The sequence below is a fragment of the Ambystoma mexicanum genome, chromosome 2p (assembly GCF_040938575.1).
Source record: "Ambystoma mexicanum isolate Mex_15411 chromosome 2p, UKY_AmexF1_1, whole genome shotgun sequence".
Classification (NCBI taxonomy): Eukaryota; Metazoa; Chordata; class Amphibia; order Caudata; family Ambystomatidae; genus Ambystoma; species Ambystoma mexicanum.
This window is the reverse complement of record NC_090923.1, coordinates 496,930,706-496,956,459: the sequence shown is the minus strand read 5'-3', so window position 1 is coordinate 496,956,459 and position 25,754 is coordinate 496,930,706. Positions and strand designations below refer to the sequence as shown.

Sequence of the window (25,754 nt, the reverse complement as noted above, 5' to 3'; positions counted from 1 at the left end):
AACACCAACTTGCTTGCTGCTTGTAAGACCACCAATTTGATTTGTACATTAAAAGGAAATAAAACAAGTAAATAAGAGAACACTTACAAAAGCAGCACATGTAATTCTGGTACTGCTACTACTATCCAATGCAGATATTCTAAAACGTACCTTATTTGCAAGACTTGGTCTGAGAATCACTCAAAACATGCACTTCTGTTTGTTGGCGTGGAGAGATAAAATGGCTGGAGTTCGGTTTGGGATTTTTTTTGTTGCTGCCATCCCACAGCATTTTGGTATTTTACAGTAATGACTACCATCCTTTCATATCCCAATGGCCTATTGAACAATGTACTTGCTAGTTTCACATTAGCTCCCAGATGCTTCTATTCTAGTCATGGTTTTGGTCTTCTCATTGAATTACTGATGCAGGAAGTATTTATCAATGAAAGAACTTATTTAGGTAACATTTCTGCAAGGGCAAAGTACATAAAATATGCCTGTAATGTCACTTTTATTTGTCATAGTAGTCTCTAATGGAGAAAAAAAAAACGTTTCTTATCTCACTATTTGGACCAATCCTATCATACAAAATCTCAGGAATTTCTTGGAACATACTGTCTTTACATAAGATTTGTTTTTTAAACTCTGGCTTTTTTCCATGTTGGCATTTGCTTATGCAGCTTTCAGACTAAATAATGGTAATTTAATGTGGGGCTTCCTCATACTATTTATGAATATCCTCTGTCTCACCTCAAACATACTGCCAAATACACAACAGCAATTCTAAGGGTCAAGTTACAGGACCCTAGAATTACAATATTAGCTCCAATTATATCAAATCTGTAGGCACTCCCAACAGAAGACGAACAACAAGAACATGTCCTTTGCTGTAATCTGGACCTGCTCAACTTGAGCATGTGTGTCCAGACGTGTATTTCTTTAACATTATACTCTCATTTCAGGTGCCTAGTGACTACAACAGTTATCACAAACCACTGTGAACCAAAGCATGTAGAGTTCAAGACATTATCTGATTGCATTAGGAGTTGTAGGATTCAAATACAATGTAGAAGTGGTTGTCATAGGAACTAAATTAATCAAATAAACTAGATTTGAGCAATCAGATACAAACATGGTTCTACCAGATGCTTCTAGAAATTTGAACTCTGTTGATCTGGAGGTTTATCTCGGTGCGCAAAAATAAAAAGCGAATTGTACAACCAGTAGATACCGCTAGGTTTTGAAAGTGAATGCAGGGCTAAGAAAACAACCCTTGACATAGCATGCCACACAAACGAGTGAATCCTCCACTTAATAAAATGGAATACAAAACCCCATTTAAATGAGAAAAAAAAAACATTGTGACAAATTGGATTCTGCTCTGCAGGATAGAAGGATGAGTAGAGGCTAAAATTCCCCCTCAGCCCTCACTCTTCTACATACCAAGAGCCAACACAATCATGAAGGTAATGAGTTTATGGCCCTTAAGTAACGTGCATGCATTGGATGGGGTTGCAGAATACGCTGAGTCCACATAACTAAACCAACTCAGGAAGATGGCAAAGATACAGTTTTATTAACAATTATATAAAACAGGGAGTTGCAATGGACATCAATGGACGTTAGCTCAGCCTCTCAATGGTTTTCTCATAAAAACATCCTTATATGCAAACAATACGTCATAGGTGACGTCATACTACGTGGAAAATAATAGAAAACCTATCAAGGGATGGTATTGGTTAAGGGCGACATCTAAATATACTTTCTATAGGGATTAGGATTGTGATTGGCTGCCCACTGTCAGGTGGACAACTTATGTGTACCTCTAAAACAGGTCATCTTCAACACTGTTAAGTACACAGTTTATCACTGGTCTTCAAACTACAAGGCCCTTCGTTATACAGCCCTCAACAATTGGTTGGCATGCTTGAGCCATGTCTGGAACATTCAGTTCACTTACAGAACATAAGCTCAGAACAAGGTGCCAGGAGGTGGACTTGTCTTTACCTCCCCATCCAATTAGCCCAACATCTCTCATCACCCATACCTTCTGTCATGCAGATTGTCTTTGAACTTGGCCTTGCAAATATCCTTGTCTCTGGGAATATATGGGAGTGCAGGCACTCACTATCGTTGTTCTAGGACTCCAACCTCAACTCTATTTCCATCCTTGGCTCACGTGACAGGAGACCATGGTTTGGTCCATTTTGCAGCATTTAAATATCTTAAATGAATAAAACTTGGCACTCTTGTTGTTCTTTCTTTGCACCTTAACAAGGGATGATTCATTCTTTGCACGTTCACTGCTTTCAAGAATATATAACCAACAGTGGCTACTTCAGTTTTGATACCAGGCCAGACTTCCTTTCCATGCACCTTCACGATCTCAGCTTATTCTTGGTGCAACACAGTTGTCGCCTTTTCTCTCCATGAGTCCTGGCTTACTAAATTCATGACACCAATGTCCAGCTCCTATACAATGGTGGCTTCGCCTGCAGTCTATTCACTACATATAGCCAGCTTGTATGATGACTTAGTCTACTTGCGTTTAACCACCTGGACAATTATTGAATTGTTGATTTTCTGCAGCACTTTGTACATGTGCAATCTTCTCACATATGAAAGTGTACTTGATTCTTAACTTTGTCATCAGCTTCTGTAGTATCCATACATTCTCTTCAGCTAGTATTTTTAGGGGTGTCACACATGTCTCTTTGATGTCACTAGTTTCTCTTTTTCATATACCTTCAGGGAGTTCTTCCCTTAGATTGTCATCTCTACAAGAATAAATTTGATAGGGTTGTCACAGTGGGTACCTTCTTTTGAATATTTGCTGCAGTATTGGCATAACTGTTGGTGTCAAAGATCTCAGGCTTCCAACATATAGGAGATAGGGGGGCAGGATTTCCTGCAGAGGCATGTAATTCTTCCTCTACAGTAAAAGAGGCATAGTTAAGAGATATACCTCCTTTGCCTTTGTGTTAACGTGGAATGAGGGAAGACTATGAATTTATGGGTGTGAATGCGATCCAGTAGTGAAACAAAAAATACAGTGACCCAGACCAAGATAAAGGGAATGTCCAATCAAGGTTCTATATATATATATATATATATATATATATATATATATATATATATATATACATATATATATATATATATATATATCACCATTTTCTGTACCATGGACCAACACAGTCTTGAGCCGCACTCCCAGAGTGTCGTGCAATAAAATCTCAAAGTTGATTCCAACGTTCTCAAAGAGCCAGCTATACCAAAGTTCGATTAAAAATGTCTTCTTTATTATATAAAAAATTTAAAAAAATTCCATGTGGAAACCTCCCGCCCTTGCCCAGCAACACAAAGGTAAACCTCCGACGATGACGCGTTTCGCTACGATTTGTAGCTTGTTCACATGAATTTGATTTTACAAGACACAGAATTTAAATCCTTCCCCTTTGAATAACAGTCACAATAGAGGTAGGACTATACCTTTTCTTTCCATACCAAATGCCTGATCACACCGTCCACCATTTTGGAGTGGATCTCTCACTGCACATAACATTCAGATAAAGTAGTTCCACTCATCATTAGTCAATAATTTAAAGGTGTGCACACATTATTATTGTGTAAATACAATATATAGAATTCAATCTCGAAGTGCTTGATTTTACACCTGTGGATCGAATTCAGACCCTAATCATGAAACAACAGTTGTGGCTCGTGTGTATGTTCAAATTATGTTAAGCGAACTTAGACGCATAACACCGGCTCTATCACATGGGAAGCATAGTGCCTCATTTCAAAATATATTCTTGCAAAAGTACTATTAGACAATGCAAGGTAAGTTAAATAACAATTTTGCCCATGGCATTGTATTACCATGGATGACTACAAACCTAAATCATCAACATGTTTTTCAAAATGACTAGAAGAAGAGAAGAATAAAAGGCGGCACTTAATCCACCCTGGACTAAATGTGAACATTAAAAAACGTGTTGTGATCAGGCATAAGAAATGACATATTACTGTATATAGAAATTACAAAAACTGTGTCTGTACATGATTAAAAACCCATCTAACCGGTGATCTCCATCCGGTAGAACTAACATTCTATGGAATAAGGGAATACTAAGGGAAAGGTTAACAAATCCTCAGCGAACGATCATTATCCTGATTTAGTAATGACCATAGGTAGGCGATACAACAACTATAAATGTTATTCACCCAAAAAGGTATAAAGTTCATCATCGATATTATGTCCCAATGGAAACTTGCTCTCGAAATCGATAATGACTCTGGTCTCTCGTTGTCTCAGTAATTTCTCTCTATCACCTCCCCTGGGTCCAATCTTTACCTGCTGTAGCCCAATGAACGAAAAGTCACATAGTTTCCCATCATGTTTCTCCCAAAAATGTTTAGCAATGGGGTATGTGTAGTCTTGATTTTTGATGGCTCTGATATGTTGCTTCATCCGTATCTTTAATTTGCACTTGGTACTGCCTATGTACCATTTGCTACAGGTGCATTTGAGTGCATACACTATTTACTCTGAGTCGCAGGTTATCCTGTCCTTGATGGCAATTGTTCTTTTGAGTATAGGATGTAAGTATGTGCAGCACTCTTCCGCAAATTCACATATCTTGCATTTGCTGCATTTGTAGAAGCCATACTTCCTACAACTTAACCAAGTTGACTGATGGGAAATAATGTCCGATTGCATGAAGCTGCTCACTAATTTGTCTTTGATTGATGGACATTTACGAAAGACAAAATTAGGATATTCACCCAATGATTCTCTCAGATCCGGGTCCACTACCAATGTATTCCAGTGTTTGCGTATGATGCCTTTGAAGTATTTGGCAGATTGTCCATACGTCAAAATCAGACGAGCAGTTGTTTCTTTATCACTGTTCATTGTCCTATTGGTGCGGTCCAGTAATAATGTAGACCTCTCGCACTGACGTGCCTTTAGATAGGCTCTCTAGATCACTTGTTTTGGATAACATTGTTTTTGGAAGCCCCAGGCTGTGATTTTTCTCTCTTCGTCGTAGGCACTGAGTTCTGAACAGTTTCTTCGGAGACGGATAAACTCGCCATAAAGAATACTCCAAATCAAATTTTGGCAGTGGGCACTATTCGCATGTAATGGGGCATTTACTCCTGTTGGTTTCCGGAACATTTTGGTCTTTATTTTCCCCTCATCAATTTGGACCGTGACATCCAAGAATACAACTTCCTTGGGGCTGTGGGTTTCGGTGAATTTCAGATTGAATTCATTAATGTTAAGATGTTCCACAAAATCCATCCATTCCTTTGGTGTGCCTTTCCAGATGATGAATAAATCATCAATGTAGCGTTGCCACATGACAACCTTATTAGTGAACCTCTCGTTACTTTCCTTCCATACTTCATATTTCTCCCAATACCCCATTGTGAGGTTTGCATATGGAGGGGTGAAGATTGTACCCATCGCGGTACCTTGCTTCTGTCTATAGTACCTTTGGTTAAATAGGAAAACATTGTTGGTCAGGCACAGAAAAATCATGGCCAGAATCATTTCCGAATGTTTAGAAAAATTCAACGATCTGGTATTCAGATAATGAGAACAGGCCTTTATACCTTGCTCATGAGTGATGGATGTGTATAAAGAGACCACATACATCGTAGCTAGTAAAAAATCTGACTCGCAGGGTATTTCATTAATCTTCAACAAAAAATCATTTGTATCTCTGAAATATGAGGGTAGTGTAAGTACGAAAGGAAACAAAGATTTATCAATGTACTTGGACATGTTTTCCAATAATGACCCTTTTAGTGTGACGGTGGGTCTCCCCGGAGGCTTGGAAATGTTCTTATGTATTTTAGGAAGGAAGTAAATTGTAGGAGTAGTGGAGTGGGATTTATAGAGAAATCTGATGTCATTATCTTCAAGCATTCCTTCTTCAGACCATTTATTAAGGAAAACCTGTACTTTCAGTTCCAGTTCCTTCATTGGATTCTCACTTAGTTTTTCATAGCAAATTTTCTCATTAAGTTGTCTATTTGCCTCTTGTATATATTGGTCTCTGGTCATAAGTACCATGTTGCGACCCTTATCTGACGCCTTAATGATACAATTGGGCAAGAGGTTCAATTCTTTCAGGGCTTTGGTGTATTCCTTCCCAATGTTGGGTTTGTGATTTTTCACCTCCTTATGTCTTATTTTCTTCAGGTCCTCAATTACCAGACTTTGAAATGTTTCTATGGTGCCACCTGTGATCACTGGAGGCATAAACTTGGATTTGTTTTTCAATTTGGTACTTTTGTACCACTCCATATTGATGTCCACTTCACCCGGGTCAAGTTCTGCGGGTTCAGAAGTTGAATCACCATCATTCTGTAGGAACATGAGGGTGGAAAGGGTATCCAAATCTGATTTTAGATAGGTCAGTCCGCCCACTTTGGGCGATTCGTTTCTTTTCTTTGATGGGATTCGTCATGAAGAATTTCCTTAATTTAATTTTTCGTACATATTGGTCAAAGTCTATCCTGGTCTGCGGATAGTCATATTCAGATGCGGGACAAAAATGTAAGCCCAAACTTAGCACAGAACGTTGTGATTCCATTAGGACATGTTTGCAGAGATTGACAATTGACATTTGTAAACTTGTCTCAGCGAGCGTGTCTTTTAATTCCCAGAGTGCAGCGATCTCCCTGTGGGATTCCTTGCAATTTGTTTTGCCCCTCTGCCCCTCCTCGTTGTTGTCTTCCTCCTCTTGTTTGTCCCTATGTTTTGCCTCCTCCAGTCTGCTTGTTCGTCCTTCCATCCTGACAGAGCAAGCGCATCTCTTATAAAAATTTAATCGAACTGCAGGTTCTTCATTTTCATTTTCTGTGGCATCAGATTCTGAGGCTGTACAGTCTTCGTTGGGGGTTCCGGTTCTATTGTCGGCCTTCTGTGCTTTAGTCTGTGCCCTCATTTGGTCAAACCGTCTGGCAAAAGTGTAGACACGACCATTCTCATAGTCCTCTTTATCTCTTAGAAATTTCCGTTGTTTTCTCTGTTGGATTTCTTCCTCAAAGGCTATGAGATTTATTTCAATGTTGACTTTTAATTTGACACTGTCCTCTCCGAGCTTAATTTTTCCTAATTTTTTCTCAACTTCCGAGATCTTCGTTAGGATCTTTTTCCTGTCATTTCCTGCATATTTCACCAATATTTCCAATAGAGTTTTGGAGCATGAGTTGGTAGCGGCACCCCACTCTTCCAACATTTCGGGGTCCTGCTCCTCGAAGGAAGGTGTAGTCAGTATCCTTAAACCTCTCGGTATTCTCTTCACATCTATATAATTCTGGAGAGAATGCTCCTCCCACCATTTGCTGATTTCCTTTTTGGACAGTTTCTCATGTTCCTTCAGGAGTGTGGTTTCATCTGATTCGGCTGGTACTGAAGTCTTATTTTTAGCTTTACTGGTAGTTGTTCTTAGTGTTTCACTGAAAAAATGTGAAGCCAATTCCCTTCTGGAGGCTTCCTTTGTGGCTAGGGCATACGCCACAATGGGGGCAGGTTGTAAGAGCTGATTGGCTCCTGAGAACATAATTGTAAAAAATGTCTTTCACAACACATCCACCCAATGTTTTAAAATACCATTGAATTATTCAAGTTCTTAGTCGACAATTCGGGTGTAAAGAACCGCGTGACCTATAAATGAATAGTCACCCCCTTTAAACTGAGGTCGAGATGTTGTCTCTCTGAGCCCTAGCAGGCATGGGGTGCAGATAGCACTCACCAGGTCCAGGTCTGCCACACCGTGTCCTCCTCCGACGATACGGTCACCGCGTCCCCGCCGGTTCTGTGCCTCTGTCTCCAGCCGCTATAGCCGTCCTCACGTCCGTGTAGCGGGGCTCCATTTCGAGCAGCAGCGGGACATTTTAGTCTTCACGTTGTCAGTCCGCACGCTTACGAGGTCACAAATCGTTTGGTTGCAGTGGGTGCTCGCTCCGCGTTGAGACACTTCACCGTGTCTAAATCACCATTTTCTGTACCGTGGACCGGCACAGTCTTGAGCCGCACTCCCCGAGTGTCATGCAATAAAGTCTCAAAGTTGATTCCAACGTTCTCAAAGAGCCAGCTATACCAAAGTTTGATTAAAAATGTCTTCTTTATTGAATACAAAATTTTAAAAAATTGCATGTGGAAACCTCCTGCCCTCGCCCAGCAACGCAAAGGTAAACCTCCGACGATGACGCGTTTCGCTATGACTTGTAGCTTGTTCACATGAATTCGATTTTACAAGACACATAATTTAAATCCTTCCACTTTCAATAACAGTCACAATAGAGGTAGGACTATACCTTTTCTTTCCATACCAAATGCCTGATCACACCGTCCGCCATTTTGGAGTGGATCTTTCACTGCACATAACATTCAGATAAAGTAGTTCCACTCATCATTAGTCAATAATTCAAAGGTGTGCACAAATTATTATTGTGTAAATACAATATATAGAATACAATCTCGAAGTGCTCGATTTTTCACCTGTTGGATCGAATTCAGACCCTAATCATGAAACAACAGTTGTGGTTCGTGTGTATGTTCAAATTATGTAATGTGAATTTAGACGCATAACACCGGGTCTATCTATATATATATGTGAACATTTGTGGGTTTGAGGGTTTGTGGGAAAGCATATGTTCCCCATACAATTCTACACTGTTCCACCAATCTGCATCACACGTTGCATAGCCACCTGTCAGGAGGCACCAGACATTATTGGCTACAAGACATCTGGACACCCCACTCCGTCCCCTGGATTTCAGCAAAAGTGAAAATGTGGGTGTGGGTTTGTGGGATTGTGTCTTTGCATATGTTCACCTAACGTTCTCAGCTGCCTTCCAATTAAACAACATATGCCAATTTTAAAACCACGCTCTTCATTTTTCGACTGTTGCCATGTACATGTGATACCTTTCTCCATAGGTTTCCCGACCCTATACACTGATCCTAAAATTCAGGTCCAGCTATCCATGCTCCTTGCACCACTCATGATTCAGAGGTAATACTTCACAGTACATCCTTTTACCATTAAGGTCAGAACTTAAAAGAAATGCTGTTGAAAGAGTCCCAACCAAGTTCTCACATTAAAAGTGATCACCTTATCTTCATCACAAAGGGGTGGCATGACACAAACGTGGATCAACAATGGACCCAATAGCAAAACATTTCCTAACACATCTTTATTAGGAGTTACAATAGGATATTATGGTGTATGGTTTTTCCATTGAAAATTAACCATCAAAAAGAAAATCCATCGAAATAAAACAAAAAAAAGATTAATCAAAATGATATGCTTTGCATAAAAAGTGCATATCCATCAAAACCTTTCCATCGAAAATATGGAGAGGTTCAATGAAACCCTAACCCTAACCCTAACTGTAACCCTAACCCTAATATCCACCAAAATGCATTGAATGAATATGCATTTCGATGGATACATTTCGATGGATAGTAGTAATTCGATGGAAATGTATTTGATGGAAAGACCTGACACCGGATATTATTATTAAACAAATGTAAACTGAATCTTAGTCTTGGTCATAGCAGTGACTTATTCACTCTCAAATAGTTGCAATATTTTGTTTAAGAGTCTCGTGCTCTTGGTTTTTCATGATGGTAATTGTCTTCACTGTGGTTTAACAAAATCCACACCTTTTCAGAATACAATCCAACCTATGTTGCAATACTGAAGGTCTGTTCTTGGCCAGTCATTTCAATCGAAGTACCTGTGGCAGGGTTCAAATACTATCCATCCAAATTGGATAGCATCCACTCCATCAAAGAAGATCACTGTTCTCCAAAGCAGTACCACTAGGGTAAACCCACAAAAACTGCTCTGCTGTTCAGGGTCTGCAAATGTGCCATTGTGAGCTAGCTGTGGCCGTCTAACAAGCCTGAAAGGCATCTCTCCAAGAGTGCTTCTATAGTAAACAGTTTGCAGGTGCTTATGTTCTTCTTCTGAGTGTTGAAGTGCTTAACCAATAAATAAAGAGGACTGGGCAATGGCGATACTAGCTTTTGGAAAGTGTATGCTGAATACCCTAAATTAGACCTCATAGGCCTGCATTATATAGAAAGTCACTGTATACTGATTGCGAGAAAGAGTGGGATTCTAAGCATTTCTTTAAAATAGTAGTCCAGAAGCATGTTCGTAGAGCCATCTGTGTGTTCACACCAAATATTACTTCATGCTGTCTTTGAAACAATAAAAGTAAACACATGCTGTCACTAAATATTACTGCACGCTCTAGTTCAAACAGTAGGCTATTTTAGATTAATTTTACAACTTTTTAACAGAATTGCTATAAAAAGTTTCTTTGTTATGGAAATACCATGCATTTCTATTCAACTGGTTGATTCCAGAATGTACTCCATGCTGCGCAATACAATATGTTCTCGTATTTTCTTACCTGCGGGTCAGTAAGGCGTGAAAGATCAGGATACAAGTAGAATTTAATGCCTTCCGAAGCTCCGGGTAATGTTACACCTCGGACCAGTAAAACCAGCAGCATTATGTAGGGGAACGTGGCAGTCACATAGACAACCTGCATATTGAAGAGAAATAATAGGAAAACAAATGTCAGTTGAAGTGTTTTTACATACTGACATGCACTACCCTAAGCAGTTTTGTACAACACCTCTGCCATTAGAATGCAGCTATCCCCCACAATAACATTCGGTCTAGCTACACAAATAATGTTTCTCCAGCCCTCGCATAATCTCCTGACCACATATTAACAACCATCCACTACATGCACTACCCTAAGACATATTTCACAACAACTCTATCTTTAGAACCAATCTATCCCCCATGATAACATTCGGTCTAGCTGCCCACATATTGTCTCTCCCGCTCTCCTACCCTCACACACTCTCCAGATTACACTTTACACAACACTTCTGCCATTAGATCACAGCTATCCCCATGATAAAATGTGGTCTAGCAACACCCATACTGCTTTCCTGCTCTCACATACTCTCCAGACCACCTCTTATGACCATTCCACTACTTTTACTGTTCTAAGGCAGACTGAAAAACACCTCTGCCATTAGAATGCAGCTATCCCCATGATAGAATTTAGACTAGCTACACAAATAATGTTCTCCTGGTCTCACATACTCTCCAGACTACCTCTCATCACACTTCTACTACTTAACACTTCTGGCATTTGAATGCAGCCATCCATTCAGTCTAGCTGCACAGATAATGTTTCTCCTGCCCTCACACACTCTCCAGACTCCACATTACACAACACCTCTATCATTAGAATGCAGCTAGCCACATAATAAAATTCAGTCTAGCTGCACACATAATGCTCTTCTGCTCTCACATACTCTCCAGACTACCCTTCCACTACTTGCACTACTCTAAGTCACATTACATAACACCTCTGTCATTACAATGCAGCTATCCCCCATGGTAAAATTCGGTCTAGCTGCACAGATAATGGGCCTCATTAAAAGGGTGGCGGCACCGGCACCCTTCATACCGTCCCGCTGCATTACAAGTTCTGCTTGCGGATTCCTGACAGCTTACCTAGCGGGCTGTGCGGCTCCCACGAACAGAACTCATGATTGCACCGGCCGGTGCAACCATGCCTCCACCCCCCTTTCTGTCCTATGGGGCACAAGGGGGATTGGGATCCCGGCAATACCACCACCCGCGAATGGGCAATTACCGGCCCATTCATCTCGTAATGGGCCGGTTATTGCCGAATCGCAGGAGGCGGTGCTGGTAGGGAGCATGGCGGTAGCCGTGCCTGCCATACAGGCAAGGCTACCGCCATGCTCGTAATGAGGCCCAATTATTCTCCTGCCCTCACACACTCTCCAGACTGCACATTAAATAACACCTCTGTCATTGGCATGCCGCTATCCCCATAAATTAGCGACAAACATAATGCTCTCCAGCTCTCCAGACTACATCTCATCATCCTTCCACTACTTGCACTACTCCAAGACACACTGCACAACACCTCTGTCATTATAATGCAGCTATCCCACTGAAAAAATTCAGTCTAGCTACAAACATAATGCTCTCCTGCGCTGACAAACTGTCCAGACTACCTCTCATCACCCTTCCACTACTTGCACTACTCTAACATACACTGTACAATACCTCTGCCATTAGAATGCAGCCATCCCCCATTGTAAAAATGTGGACTAGCTGCACACAAAATGTCTTCTCACTGCCCCTCTACACCCATCCACAAGCCTGTTTGACATAGTTGACATGCAGGAACTTGGCCACCCACCTACCTTCATATTGGCTAAATGCACACACTCATTATATAACCCTCTGACGAATTTCCCACACATGGACTTCTGTCTCCCAAGGGCATTCAACTTACAGCACGTTGACATCATACCAATGGTGAAAGGCGCTATACAAATGACAATTACATTACCTTACTGTCAATAATATTAGTGAAACGTAGCATCTTTCATAGCTGACACAATATTATAATCCAGTTGCATTTGTGTACTCGTGCACTGTTAATAATAGCACCCCCTTAACCAATAGATCACATGCATGTTTGTATAGGTTTGTTTATTAGCATGTATTAGGTACAAATTCAACCAAATTAACTAATATTCATATTGCAGCTCAGTCCTCAGCCTATGTCACCTTCCCTATAAGACAAGTAATATCACCAAGACCTTAGTGGGGCAAGACATCAGTTCTATCTCCCACTTTTTTCCCTAGGCTTTCTGGGTAATGTGTTTTTTTCAGTGGTCATAGCCTATAAGCTTCACCATCTGATGAGCCGCTATACTCTGTCATCGCCCCTCCAACAGTGCCAATTAGGAAGTTGGAATTTCCATTTTCTAGCACGTCATTTGTAAGGCGAACAATTTTATGTACAGGGCGAAACATTTGGCAGCTCCAATTCAATCTGTAAAAGTGGATCCTGTTGTTAACATTGTACTTTGTTCAGACAATTGAAATTGTGGAACACTCTGACCCTGCGTATAAAAATGAAAATATGTGCAATCATGTTCCATTAAGTATACATAAGGTGACACAGGTAAAGCATAGTTGCAACCATTTGATAGTAAGCCCACAGCGTGGGATGTTTTTACCCATGCATCCGAGCCCTACCTCAAAAACTGCAGTACTGGCATTGAAAACATCATGATGGCCAGAGCTTCCCAGAAAATGCCCAGGGAAAGGCATGAAGAATAGGCTGCCACCCATTTTTGCCGATGTTATGGGCACAGAAGGGCACTGCCTAAAACCACCATTGGACTACCCACACAGTAGCCTGAAACCATTGGGAATGGCAATGCTGATTGCCAAAAGCAAGCTAGAATTGTGGGGAATTCATTTTCTTAAATCCCAAAAATGGGTGCATTACCAGTACTCACCACTATCAGAAAGTCGGCGTTTTAAAACAACACCAGATTTTTTTTTTTTGTGTAAAACTGAATAAATGAACCCAAAGCAGGCCAAAGAAAGACTTACTGAGGGGTGGATACAATGTAAAGTTAGATTCTGAAGTGACTTGAAGGTTTATAACAAGACTGGCTGAGCTGTGGATTTCAGCAGTTTAAGTAAATTTGGACTGAAATACACTAAAAATCTAAATGTTTAAAAGAAATGAGTGACCTACTTTTGAGTGTCACATAGGTTGCAATTGTTTAAATGTCATAGTTTTAAACTTAGAATCAGCATTTTAGCTGCATATGTAAGAAATGGTTAGTTTATTTGAATGCAGAAAACTGGGTAACTAAAAGTGACATTAGCTGGGGCCTGGCTTAAGGAACTGAATTCTGCCCACCAGCTACCCCCAACAGGAGATGAGACTTGCACAACAGCTGTGTTCCCAGGCCTATCTGCCTTTTGCTGCTCCCACCAAAAGGGATATGACACTTCCCTGATTGAATTACCTGGGCTCTGCAGGAAATTGAACAAAGCCCTGCCCTGACTCAGGCAAATGTTTTATTATGGGGGCCGTAAAAGTGGCTCCCTCCTGGAAGGAAAGGGGAGGAGCACTGCCTGTGAGAGCAAGCTGGCCTGGCAGAACTGGAAAAACCAGAAATTCAACCTTGTTCTGGGGGGAAACCACACCCCTTTGGGGCCAGAACATAACTCTAAAAAGATGGATCATTCATAGAGCGGACTTGTGAAAATTATTTAAATGATACCATAATTCTTGTGATTTTTCTGCCCACATTTTAAGAGGTTTTTAGAACCGGTGGCATGATCTGGGGGCAAGCTAGCAGTTAAGAGGGTATTACTCAAAATGTATGCATGTTAAAAATCTGACACTTCATCAAGTAATGTCCATACTCCTTGCGCACATGTGTATAAAATTGGGGTAATGTCCGATATTACGAAACCAGTTAAAAAGTGCAAATGTTGCCATTTCTGAATGCAAGCTCCCAGGAAGAGCAGATTTGGACAGGGTATACCTCCTGTGATATGTGATGGGTGCATGTAATTTTAAACAAATGTGTACCTGTGCAAATATGTCTTTTGGGTCGAAAGATAGATTGTGTGTAATTTGACAGGGGTGGGTTCTCTGTATCATAAACAGACCTCATCATGATGACACTTCATTTCATTACCCCAATCAAGGAGAAGAGGATGAAGTGGCCAATGACAAGTGGAGAGGGGTAGAGCCTAGTGATGCTGCACACACAGCCATTTTCAAAACACATAAAAGCAGACAGTCAGGACAGATAGGGACATTCAATTCCATTTGCTGCAACGCGCTCTGCCGGACCACACAACATCCAGAAGATACTAGATTCAACACTTAGACTTTAAAACTCCAAAGAACTTGATTCAGAACTCAAAGCAAGGGCCTAAACCCACAAACTGAGAACTCTTCTCAGTGGGCCTCAGCATCCAGCAAACCTAACAGCGATAGCAACTTCCAGGAGCCGTGCAGATCACCGCTGGGTCCAGAGAAAGCTGTGCAGAAAGATCCAGAAGCAGTGCTGTACCCAGAGAAAGCAGAGCAGTTCGCAGAACCAGAGGCAGAGCAGAGCTGACCCAGACCGCTGTTCGCAGATCTAGAGAGCTGACCCAGACGCTGTGTGCAGAGACCGTCCGTGGCGAGTGAAGAAAACCTGACCAGATCCGTGGCGAGGCCCATTCTATTTCAAAAATATATTGTGAGTACCTAGCAGAACTGTGCAGAAACAATCTCCTAGTTAAAATAATATAATTCAATCTATTTTAATCTAAGTAGAACTGCCTCCTAGCTGTCACCTGTCATTTGCAAAGCTGTCACCTGTCATTTTCTAGTTGCAAGCTGTACTTGTCACTTTGAATTTGTAAAATTTCAAATCTGAAATACGACCTTTACCATATCGCTCATATCTCTGTGACCGTTTGTCTTAGCGACTTGCAGTAACTTTCCTCTGAAAGCTGGGAATCGTGGCTTTTCTAAGAACCTAGATACTTTTGCCGCAATCGCGAAAAACGCACTCGCGAATTTGCCGCGATTTGCACATTTCTCCACGTGTGAAAACAGCAGTTTTCTTGCTTTCCTTGCTAAAAATTCGTTTGCCTCTTAAGAACCATCCCTGAATCATTGCTAGAGTGAGCCTGGACTAATATTAACTAGATACCACTCACCCTGAACCTCTAGGGGGAATTAAAAGCATTTTAGCATATTTTTCACTTCATTGCCAGCACATGTAAAAGCATTTTGGGCCTGTGTTTCAAACTTCTGCAGTCTAAGCTTGCTGGGGTGAACTGAATTACGTTTGATTGCATTTCTGAGAACTGTGTGCTTTCCTTCCATTTCCTTGCATTGCATAAAGGTGGGAGGGGATTGCCAGAGAAAAGTGATTACATTGTTTTGTTGAAATCATATTGAGTATTTTCTGTATTGCATTTTCATTCAACATTACATCCATCTGAACTTATATAAAGCATTCTCTACCACCTTATTCTTCTGTTCCTATTCACAAGTGTGCTAGTGCCAGACTATCCATTATTGATTACTGCTCAGATTAAGTGTGATATCCAATTATTAATTAGTATAAAGTTTGATATATATATCTATTGTTTAAATTATCAAATAAACCTTTTAAACTTGCAAAACAGAACTACTTCTTGGCTCAGTGGGGTCAGGGGGATTCCACGAGAGGGGTGTTATATAGGGGTAGTCATCCAGAACGCATGAACTGGACATAAAGATATATCAATAAGGGTTTCCATTCAGTATCCCAGACTAGGCATTGACTTAGCTGTAGTGTTGAATTGAATCCTCTTACAACAGGAACTATTATCCTTTTAGCCATCTCTTTGTTATCATTTATTATAAACACATGTCAACCACATGACTTTAGTGCACACACATAACATATACTAACATAACAGACTAAACATTAAAAAAGCCTTTGAAGGGTGTTAGGGAGAATTATCCAGAATGGCTAATTTCCCTTACCTACTGAGTCCCTCAGCAGCTTTGCTGGATTTCTAGGGTTTATTTTTGTCACCTGGAAAGAGTGTGAGCCTTTGTTCCCCACTCTTATGTGTGTTTTACTGTGTGTGTTTAACATTTATGTGTTCATAGACTGTGGAGCTTCACCTACTCATGTTTTTACTGTGTGTTACACAGCACCTTCAGTGCAGTGACACAGGGTTGTCTTTTTCAGACTTCCCACTTGACTCAATTTTCTGGGACTGACTACTGTCTCCCAGAACATGTAAAGTTGCCATTGACTTTATTAGTCTTTTTAAAATCACAGACCCAGTACAAGCTATCTTACATAGAGTTCTGGAAAGGCTTAATAATTATCCCTTTTTGTCTGTTTCTCATGGAACATTGTTTTGTTCCCTTTCATTAAGATTTGGCTGGTGGCAGTGGTAACTACCCTATTTTTAATACCGCAGTTATTCTAAATAGCCTTGGTATTGTTTTAGGACCATATTTAATTTTATACGGTTCTGGCTGGGTTTATTCGCCATTACTTTTTGTAAAAGTCTTTCTCACGCCAAACCAGGTTTGGTTCCTTTGTTCGCCGTCCTTTCATGGGCTTCTGCACAGAAGCCCTCCTTAGGCTCTGATGTGAGGGAGGGGTTTAGGACTCCCTGCACAGGGTCTCCTTGGAGACCCATGTCACACTCTGGTATGATTGGCTGAGGTGACTGTCCCGGCGGGACAGCCACCCTGCTGTGTGATTAACAGCCAGGCTGTGTGAATGGGGGAAAACTGCATAAAAAGCAGGTCTCTGGGACTGAGAAGGCAGAGTCACCACTGGATTGAGAGAACCAACGAGAAGCTGACAGAAGAGGACCTCTACCACAACTGAACCTCCCGGTGAAGCCCTGCTGCGGGTCCGAATCTTCAAACTTCGATGACAGGGATGATCTGCAAGGAATCTTCTCCGCTTGAGCTGGTGGGAACAACCAGTTCGCCAAACTGCAAGCCAGGCCTCCCTCCTCTGGACGAATTTGCTGTACAGAGCTACAGTCAACCGGATAGCCAGGAGGAACGAACCCTGCTTGGGTTTTAAGGAGCGCACCTTTTATTTGTTGCTTTGCTCTGCTGCTGATTTCTTCCCTGGGCAGTGCAGGATCCTCCAGTCTTCCTACTTCGTGTCAGTCCAACAGTTGCTTCAGGAACCGTGAGCCTACAGGACCTACCAGGAACACCCACCTCAGCTACAGCCTTCTTCTTCATTTAAGGTACTGTTCAAATCATGTCAATCGTTCCGTCCGACTGTGGTAAAAGTGTTTGAAATCTTTTGCCAATCTGAGGGCTTGTCCTTCTCTATTCTTTAAAGTAACTTTTTGTCTGACAAACTTAATTCTGAACTATTGGCAAAGACTTAACCGCAAACTACTCTGAACTGTGTGATCCTCTACAAAGACTTTGGCCCATTGACTTTGGCCCAGGCCTCTTGATTTGATTTCCGTACTATAGTTACTTTTTCTAGATTGCCCTGCTTACTTACTTGTTGGTGCTGCTCAACTTTTGTCTAACTTTGTCTTTCCCTCCCTTTTTGATTACTGGAGTGTTATTTTGCTCACACTTCATTTTGAGCTTAACTTGTCCAGAATCTATTGGGTGCGGTGTAGTATATTAAGATTGTGATTTTTTGACTGCTTAATAATAGTGAAATGTTTTATAACTGATGTGTAAATAAATGTACATTCTTTTACTCAGAAACCTTGAGTCAGTGTTTGTATGAACCATAGTAATTGCTGTCCTCTGTGTAACTGTTGGTACTGCTCATTTTACTCTTGAGATAAGTATGACTGCTCAGCCAACGATAACACTTTACTGTCTAGTACAGGCGTGTACCAAAGGTGAATTTGTACTGTCTCTTGTAGTCCTAATTGTGTGCGGTGTTCCAAAGTGTACTGCATATGATTCGGCAAAACACTGGTGGCAGGGTTGGGATCAAGTATAGTAATTACACTTAGAGTTACCTTGGATCAACTAACCACAAGGCTAAACATCACTAAAAAGCAATATTAATCATGTCTGATATGGAAAGCTACAGTCAGGAGACCCTCCTTAGTTACACTGTGGATTATCTGAACAATCTGTGTAGAGAAAGGAATCTCTCTGTTAAAGGCAAAAAGTCTGAATTGATTGAAAGGTTGTTAGAGAAATAAAGTATGGAGGGTGGGTCTGAAACACCACACCCCTTAGCAAATGTGGAACATGAGGAGGATGATAATGTGTATATTATTGATGAGTTAGAGGAGGCACAGGTGTCTCATAATGTAGGCCTCACTGCTCCCTTACCTGCTAAGCAACCTCAACCTTTGTCCACTGGGACCCATATAGGTCCTACACTCAGTTCTGAATACATTGCTCTAGAAAAGATGAGGCTTGAATTGGAATTTAAACGTTTAAATGCTCAAACTGAACAAAAGCATCAAGAACTTAAGCTCAGAGAAAACGAGATGAACCATGCCTTAGAAATAAAAAAAGTTGTCTTTGGAAAATGCTTCTCTCGCAGAGTCTTCTAGGTCTTCCAGTCCTAAGTGACCCTGTATGCCTAAATAAATTGTGGGTATGTATGAGGTTAAGCTTGATATTTTGGATTGGTTGGCAATGTTTGAATATAACCATGACATTCAATACATTACAGGGAATCACTTGCTTCCTTGGCTCTTCTCTAGGCTACCCACTGTTGCATCTGATGTTGTGATGGAGTTTGGGAGGTGGATAGGATGGATTATGAGTGTTTGAAGCTAGCTTTAATTGATAGATTTGGGAAGACCTCTTCCCAGTACCTTAAGAGGTTTAGGACCCTCAAAAAGCATGATGGTGCCCCTTAAACTACCTGGGTATGTGAATGCTTGAAGAACCTAGATGGTTGGGTTAAGGGTTACAGAGGAAACACTCATTAAGGTATGAGAAATCTAGTTATATTGGAGTCAATGTATGATGCCTGCTTTCCTGAGCTCAGACAGCACTTGGCTGATTCTAATGAGATTGATCCAAAGAGGTTAGCTAGGGCTGCTGACTTGTGGGTTGCCAACAGGGCTACTCACCAGGATTCTGAGGCAACTCAGAAGAAAGATGAGGGAAAGTGCCAAAAAAAGATAACAAGGAGAATTCTAATACCACCCATCCAGAAGAGGCCCCCAAACATAACAATGGTAAGCCACATGGGAAACCAAATATGGCTAGTGAATCCTCTGGTGTCCAACCAGAGGGAGATCAGAAGAAACCCCCATTCCAGAGAGCATTTGGTAAATGCTATGTTTGTGGGTCAACTGACCATGTCAAATGAGATCCCAGGTACAAGGGTAAATCTGCATGGATCAGTACTGCCTCCTTACCCTTCTCCCAGAGGAAGAAGTACAAATGGCTAGTGCCCACTTTGAAATATTTGCAGAAGCACCCTTGGGTCTTCAGGCAACTGCATCCTTAGAGTCCATGGGTCTGGGTAAAACACAGAATATGGATGTGTACAACTGCATTCCAGAAAACTCTAGAGGGTATTATATGGACAGTGTTCTTGTCACTAGCCAGGATACTCCTGCCAGGAGAGACACTGGGGCTAGCAGAACAGTAATGGATGAAAGCTTTTTCGAGCCTGAGGATGTTGCTAAGGCACCCAAAGGTCCCACTAAATTTGCTGGAGGCCCTGTCCAGTTGATTCCAATTCTGCCAGCTCTCATTCAGTGTAATAATATGACAGTGAGGATACCTGTCAGTGTCCAGAATACGGTGCCTGGAGGGTCATGTTGGGGAATGATCTAAAAACTCTAGGAGTAGTATCCAGTACCCCCAGGCCTCCCAGTGAGAGAAAACAGAACCATACCAAATTGGCTAGGGAGGCAACCTGAAGAGACCACTCTGAGCCTGTGGGAACCTCTGCAGAAAACCCCACTGCAAGCCCTGGTGTTATTAGGTTGACCTCTAACCCAGGCAAATCTGAGGCTAGTATAGTAGGGAAATGGGAGCCCCAACCAAGCTCCATCATTTACAATCCAATTGTAAAGTCTTTGACTCCCCCTGCTTCTGAGGAAGAGGTGGATAGACAAATTGGACCCCTCTCTAGGCCTGTGAGAACTGATAATTCTCAAAGCTGGTGGTAAACCAAGAACAATAGGTCTAAGGCTAAATACCTTAAGACTATTGGAGCTTCTACTGAAGACTCCAATGTAAATCCTAATGTTAGGAGGGAAACTCCTAAAATTGGTAAGGTCAGATCTCAGAGGAAGTGGCAGCACCTTGCTTGACCACAGTTCCTCCAACTAAGATACCTGAGGCCCAACTTGCTCTTGTGAGAGAGGTGGTGAGGAACCATGGAGACCCCTCTAGATCTAAGGGTTCCTTTCCAAGTACCCCTTGATAAAGCCTATGGTAGGTTCAGAGGTTGTTACAACTTCTGAGGGACTGTTAGAACAGATCCCCTATACAATAAAAAAAGAGAGATGTACCACAACACGTTTGTAGGTCATATAGTCTACAGATGAAAGGGTTACAGAAGGTTGCTGGTGTACTCAGCAGGCCATTTAACTGCCTTGCAACAGGAGATCCATCCTGGTGGGGATTAGATCCTCCTGTCCCTTAGTCTGGGGGGCGAATGTTAGGGAGAATTCTCCAGAATGGCTAATTTCCCTTACCTACTGAGTCCCTCAGCAGCTTTGCTGTATTTCTAGGATTTATTTTTATCACCTGGTAAAATTGTGAGCCTTTTTCCCACTCTTAAATGTGTTTTGCTGTGTGTGTTGAACATTTTTGTGTTCATAGACTGTGGCGCTTCACCTACTCCATAGGCATCATCTTTTTATTGTGTGTTACAGAGCACCTTCAGTGAAGTGACACAGGGTTGTCTTTTTCAGACTTCCCTCTTGACTCCATTTTCTTGGACTATGTCTGCCAGAACATGTAAAGTTGCCATTTCAGTTTCATGCTGCTGTGACTTCCAGAATGCAAACGTTCATGCAAGTGATGCCACTCCTTCTCTGTACATTCCCCTTCGCTTTGGAATGTTAGTCTCCTTCACTTCTGCCTCTAAGCAGCTTTCTCCATTTTTCACTGCAAACTGAAAACCTGGCAGTTTTCTCAAGCCTATGGGTGATAATCTGTGTGGGATACTTGCTTTGTCTTCTCTGCTCCAAGAAACCACTGCTTTGGTAGCACTTTAGGAACGGAAATAAATGGAAATGGAACAACTAAGGAGACAGAAGTTGAACAAACATGTCAAAAGCAATGTGGGCCCAATGACAAGAAAATGGTGCTAGGAATAGTATTTGTATTATTTGTATAGCGCTCCTGGCCCAAAGGCATCTGGGCGCATATCTTAGGTTACATTCACATGGTATACAACATAGTAAATTTACAGAGAGGCATGTAGGGTGCGTCCCATAATATACATACAGTAGGCAGCAATAGTAGGAGGCGTTAACAAAGTAAGAAAGGAGAGTACATGAAGGCGGTAACAATAGATTTAGACGAACGCCACCAAGCATTTTGATTGACTAGAAACTATTGCTGCTTTAGTTCTGTTTGAACGGTCACGGGTACCTAGTCATTTCATTACGATTTTCAGAGGCATTTTTTTCCTTTCAACACTTTGAGGAAGAAATGGTTGAAATTCCAAGATTAAGTGGACTGGCCAGAACATAATTCTCTCTTGTCATCTTCCCCTCACCAATTGTGTCCAGAATGATGGAGGCATAGGGTCCTACATTACAGTATTCAATATCCACGCTTTATCATTTGATAATGCGTTTAAGAACAGAGCAATAGGGGCCATTATGATGTTCGCTTATGTACTAAATAGTCCTATCTATAGATGAACAACAAAGGCAGGCACGAAATTGGGGCGACCCAAACGTCTTCTGTAGACTTGATTCTGCTCCTGTTGAATGCGTTCCCTTCAAGCAAAGACCCACTCTCCCATTCGAAACAGGGATACGCTCCTTCACTTTGCCTCTTAGGCCCAAAATCATATCATGTAATTGCGGCAGCAAACGAGAAACCCCATCCAATGCCTGTAACGGTTCTATTGCGTGTTTCTCTATATGACTATTGCAGTTCATCCTCTCACATAATGCAATCCCAGATAGTGAAAGGCTCGCGCATACTCCAGCTTTAACTCTCCTACTCAAGAACCTGAGCTTTGTGTGTTTTTCCCAAAGATGCAAATCACCGATTGCTTTGTGTTTACTGTAAAACCTAAGTCGCTCATGTAAGCTGCATATTCGTGTATTCGTTTTTCATGAATCGACATCTCTTACAGTTTTACCAGGTGTTGATATAAAGATTAAACAAGTGTGTGTGGGGAGGGGGCGGGGGGCAAAGCCGTGGCTCGCCTCCCGTTTAGTTGATATTGCAGCAGTAACTCTGCCATTTCTGCTTTATCGAACCACAGCTGACTTTTCTTTATGGTACAAGCCCATGTTCCGAGCCTCCTGGGCAGCTGGCTCACCCTCCCACTTCATCTCTTAGCACTAGTGTAGTTTCCTATGCGGGTGCTAATAGTGTGTTATTTCTTTTTAATAAAAAACAATCTAACCTTAGAAGCGGGGCCTGACACTGTGCAGTCCTGTTGAACAGGAAGCCAGCTTTCAATGTTTATGATGTCCTTTTTGAAGAAAGAAAAAACAAAAAAAGACAAAAAAAATTCTATTTCTTTTTCTTCCAAACCAGTCCAGGCATGGCCAGAAACCGGCCCCCACTCCCCAGGGACGATTTCGCCCCGGCCATGCGCCGAAAGGCCGAAGGGCCAATCCGACCCTGCCTGGAATGGAGTGATGCCCACCACCGTTGCCTGCCCTCATTTTAAATAACTTAAATAACGTCTTTAAACATACATTGGAGAGAAGCATTAACCTGATCAGCCATCACGAGGTTGATTATTGTTGTTTTGTTTGTTTGGCGCTGTATAGGGACTTGAAATACTGTTACCATATTTGCTCTTGGATAACAGTCTCCATCTCCATCAGGCCCATTTGCAAACACTTCCCCAAATATTTTCATATTTGTATCTGCCACCACAACTGTCAGCACAACCCATGATAATTCCATAAACTCTATTTGCGGCATGTTCTACCATCCTTGCACACTTTTCTAAGTGATGTGAAAGCTTTACTCTTGGTGGGGTGTTTGGTGCTCGTGATTCAAGGGCTGCTAGCAAGCAATCCCTCTTATTTCGACACACCTTGTCAAACCAAGTTTTGAGGGAAGACTTTGTTGATATCGGGCACAGTATTGACAGCCCAGTTTTCAAATTGAAGCACATGCTGTTGAAGTTTTGACAAAAGAGCCTCAGCTGCAGATTCCTGGGCTAAACAACCCTTGAGATTACTCAGGTTCTCTTGTAATAATTGTGGCCATTTGATTTTCACCAATGTGTGTGCCATCTCAATCTACACCTATTCGCTGTTATAGCTTCCTCTAATATTGGGGTGTATATTGTGTATTTTTGTTTGCAAATGTTGAATAATTTTACAATGTCAGGGAGATTAAAGAAATTGCTCACTTCACTCGCTAAATGAAAAAGGAAAGGTGTCAATCAGAGACTAAAGAATCAATATATAATCTATAGTTAAACTCCCCCTCCCAAACTTCAATGTTACATTCCCAGGATATCGGAGAGACACTTCCATCACTGCTCTCATGCTCTTTTACAAAAGTGTCTTATCTAGTTTCAATTCAGCATTTCATACCTGACCACCTGCAATAGCATGCACAATATTCAACATGATTTACTCATTTTTTTTCAATAAAGAATCTCGAGGTTTATTCGCCAATTTTAAGTTAATGTTCTCACCCAAAACAATAACATGATTTGGGGTCGAACTTTGAGACAGAATTTCCTCAACCTAAAAAGAGGTTCACAGTTTTCATGCTTCCAGGGAGCAACAGTTTATTAGGCAGACTACTGACCCTTGATCAGTGTTGATTCCAACATCTTCTGTACCATCAGTGTGTAAAGGAGTTACCACAAATCTACCAACAGCTAACAAGTTCAGTACACACAGACCACCAGCATTCACCCAGATCTTTTCCTTCTTTTTGCCAGTCTAAAATCATCATCAAGAGTTGGCCGGAGCAGTAAAAATGTGGCTGCAATGCTATTAATGCTGGGTTACCTCTCCACCCAATCCTGTTTTTGGGGAAACGCAGAGCATTCACCTCCAGCTCTGAGCTGGGGGTGAATGAGCTGACTTTCTGGCCATTTTCGATGCAATTACCGCGGTGCAATTAGCCGCACAGTAATTATCCCAAAAATCCCCATTGAGGTCTATGGATTCAAAATTAATGGGGACTTACCCCACCACTGCAACTTGTGATCCGGCGCTAATCACGCTGGACCAAGTTGTAGTAATGCTAATTGCGTTGGCAGTATGCTAGTGGATTTACCACCGGGATACCTCCCAACTCGTGATGAGGCCCTAAATACTGTAAAATAACCATCTATTGTCAGGGGGATTCTGACAAATATTCAAACTCTGCTTTATTTGATAGTTGTTCTGCATGTGCTATTAGTAATAATGTTGGTAGAGTTTGCCATTAATGTGGTCTTAGTTCATCACATCCAGGCACATGAAAGAATTACATGATAAAATAGGGGCAATGGGTAAAGGTGATGGAGCTGCTGGGGCAAACACCTACCAATGAAAGCACAGTGGCATAATTATTTGCATCTATCAGATAGTGATTCTCCATCTGCACACTCATGATAAAAGTAAAAAATAAAGCTGCATCAGAGAAGACAGAAGGTCATCCAGAGGAGATAGCACGTTTTAACTGAAAAACAATGCAAGGCACATTCTGAGACAACATATTATGATGGAACACCAGGGAAGTGAAAAGGGGAAGAGCTCCGCTGTCACCTATGGATGGCTGAAAACTTTGGAGCAATACCATAGTTCAATGTCTGGGATCGAGGCCGGCCACATGATTGGCATTATAGTTATGGAAATTGTTGAGCTAGGTTTTAAATTGTTGTGCCTCAAAACCCAAATGCATTGTACGAACACAACCCAAATGCATTTGGAGAGAGCTGGAATAACAGTCCCCCCTGCTCGCTTACATCATGCTCCTTTCTCCTTGGTACTTCTTTCTGCCCACTCTTGCTTCCTCCCTCTCTGGTACTCTACCCTCGCATGTAACCCTTCTCTGATACTTCTTCCTGCCATGTGTTCCTTGCCATTGTTTTTATTACTCCATGGTACTGCTCTTCAAATGTGTTGCCTCTTCTTTCTAGCATGTCCCCATTTCTCGTTCATTGATTTCATTAATTTGTTTACTTTTGTCCTTCTGACATAGTTAAAGTCACATGATGC

At 41.5% G+C, this 25,754-nt stretch overlaps 1 protein-coding gene across 1 annotated transcript in view; it reads right to left on the bottom strand.

The window, feature by feature from the left end:
* SLC6A11 (solute carrier family 6 member 11) overlaps nt 1–25,754 on the bottom strand; it is a 1,097,166-nt gene that overhangs the window by 480,322 nt on the left and 591,090 nt on the right. Inside the window, exon 7 of the mRNA XM_069643914.1 lies at nt 10,432–10,566. Coding sequence (XP_069500015.1) covers nt 10,432–10,566 — 135 coding nt within the window. The remainder of the gene's footprint in view (nt 1–10,431; nt 10,567–25,754) is intronic.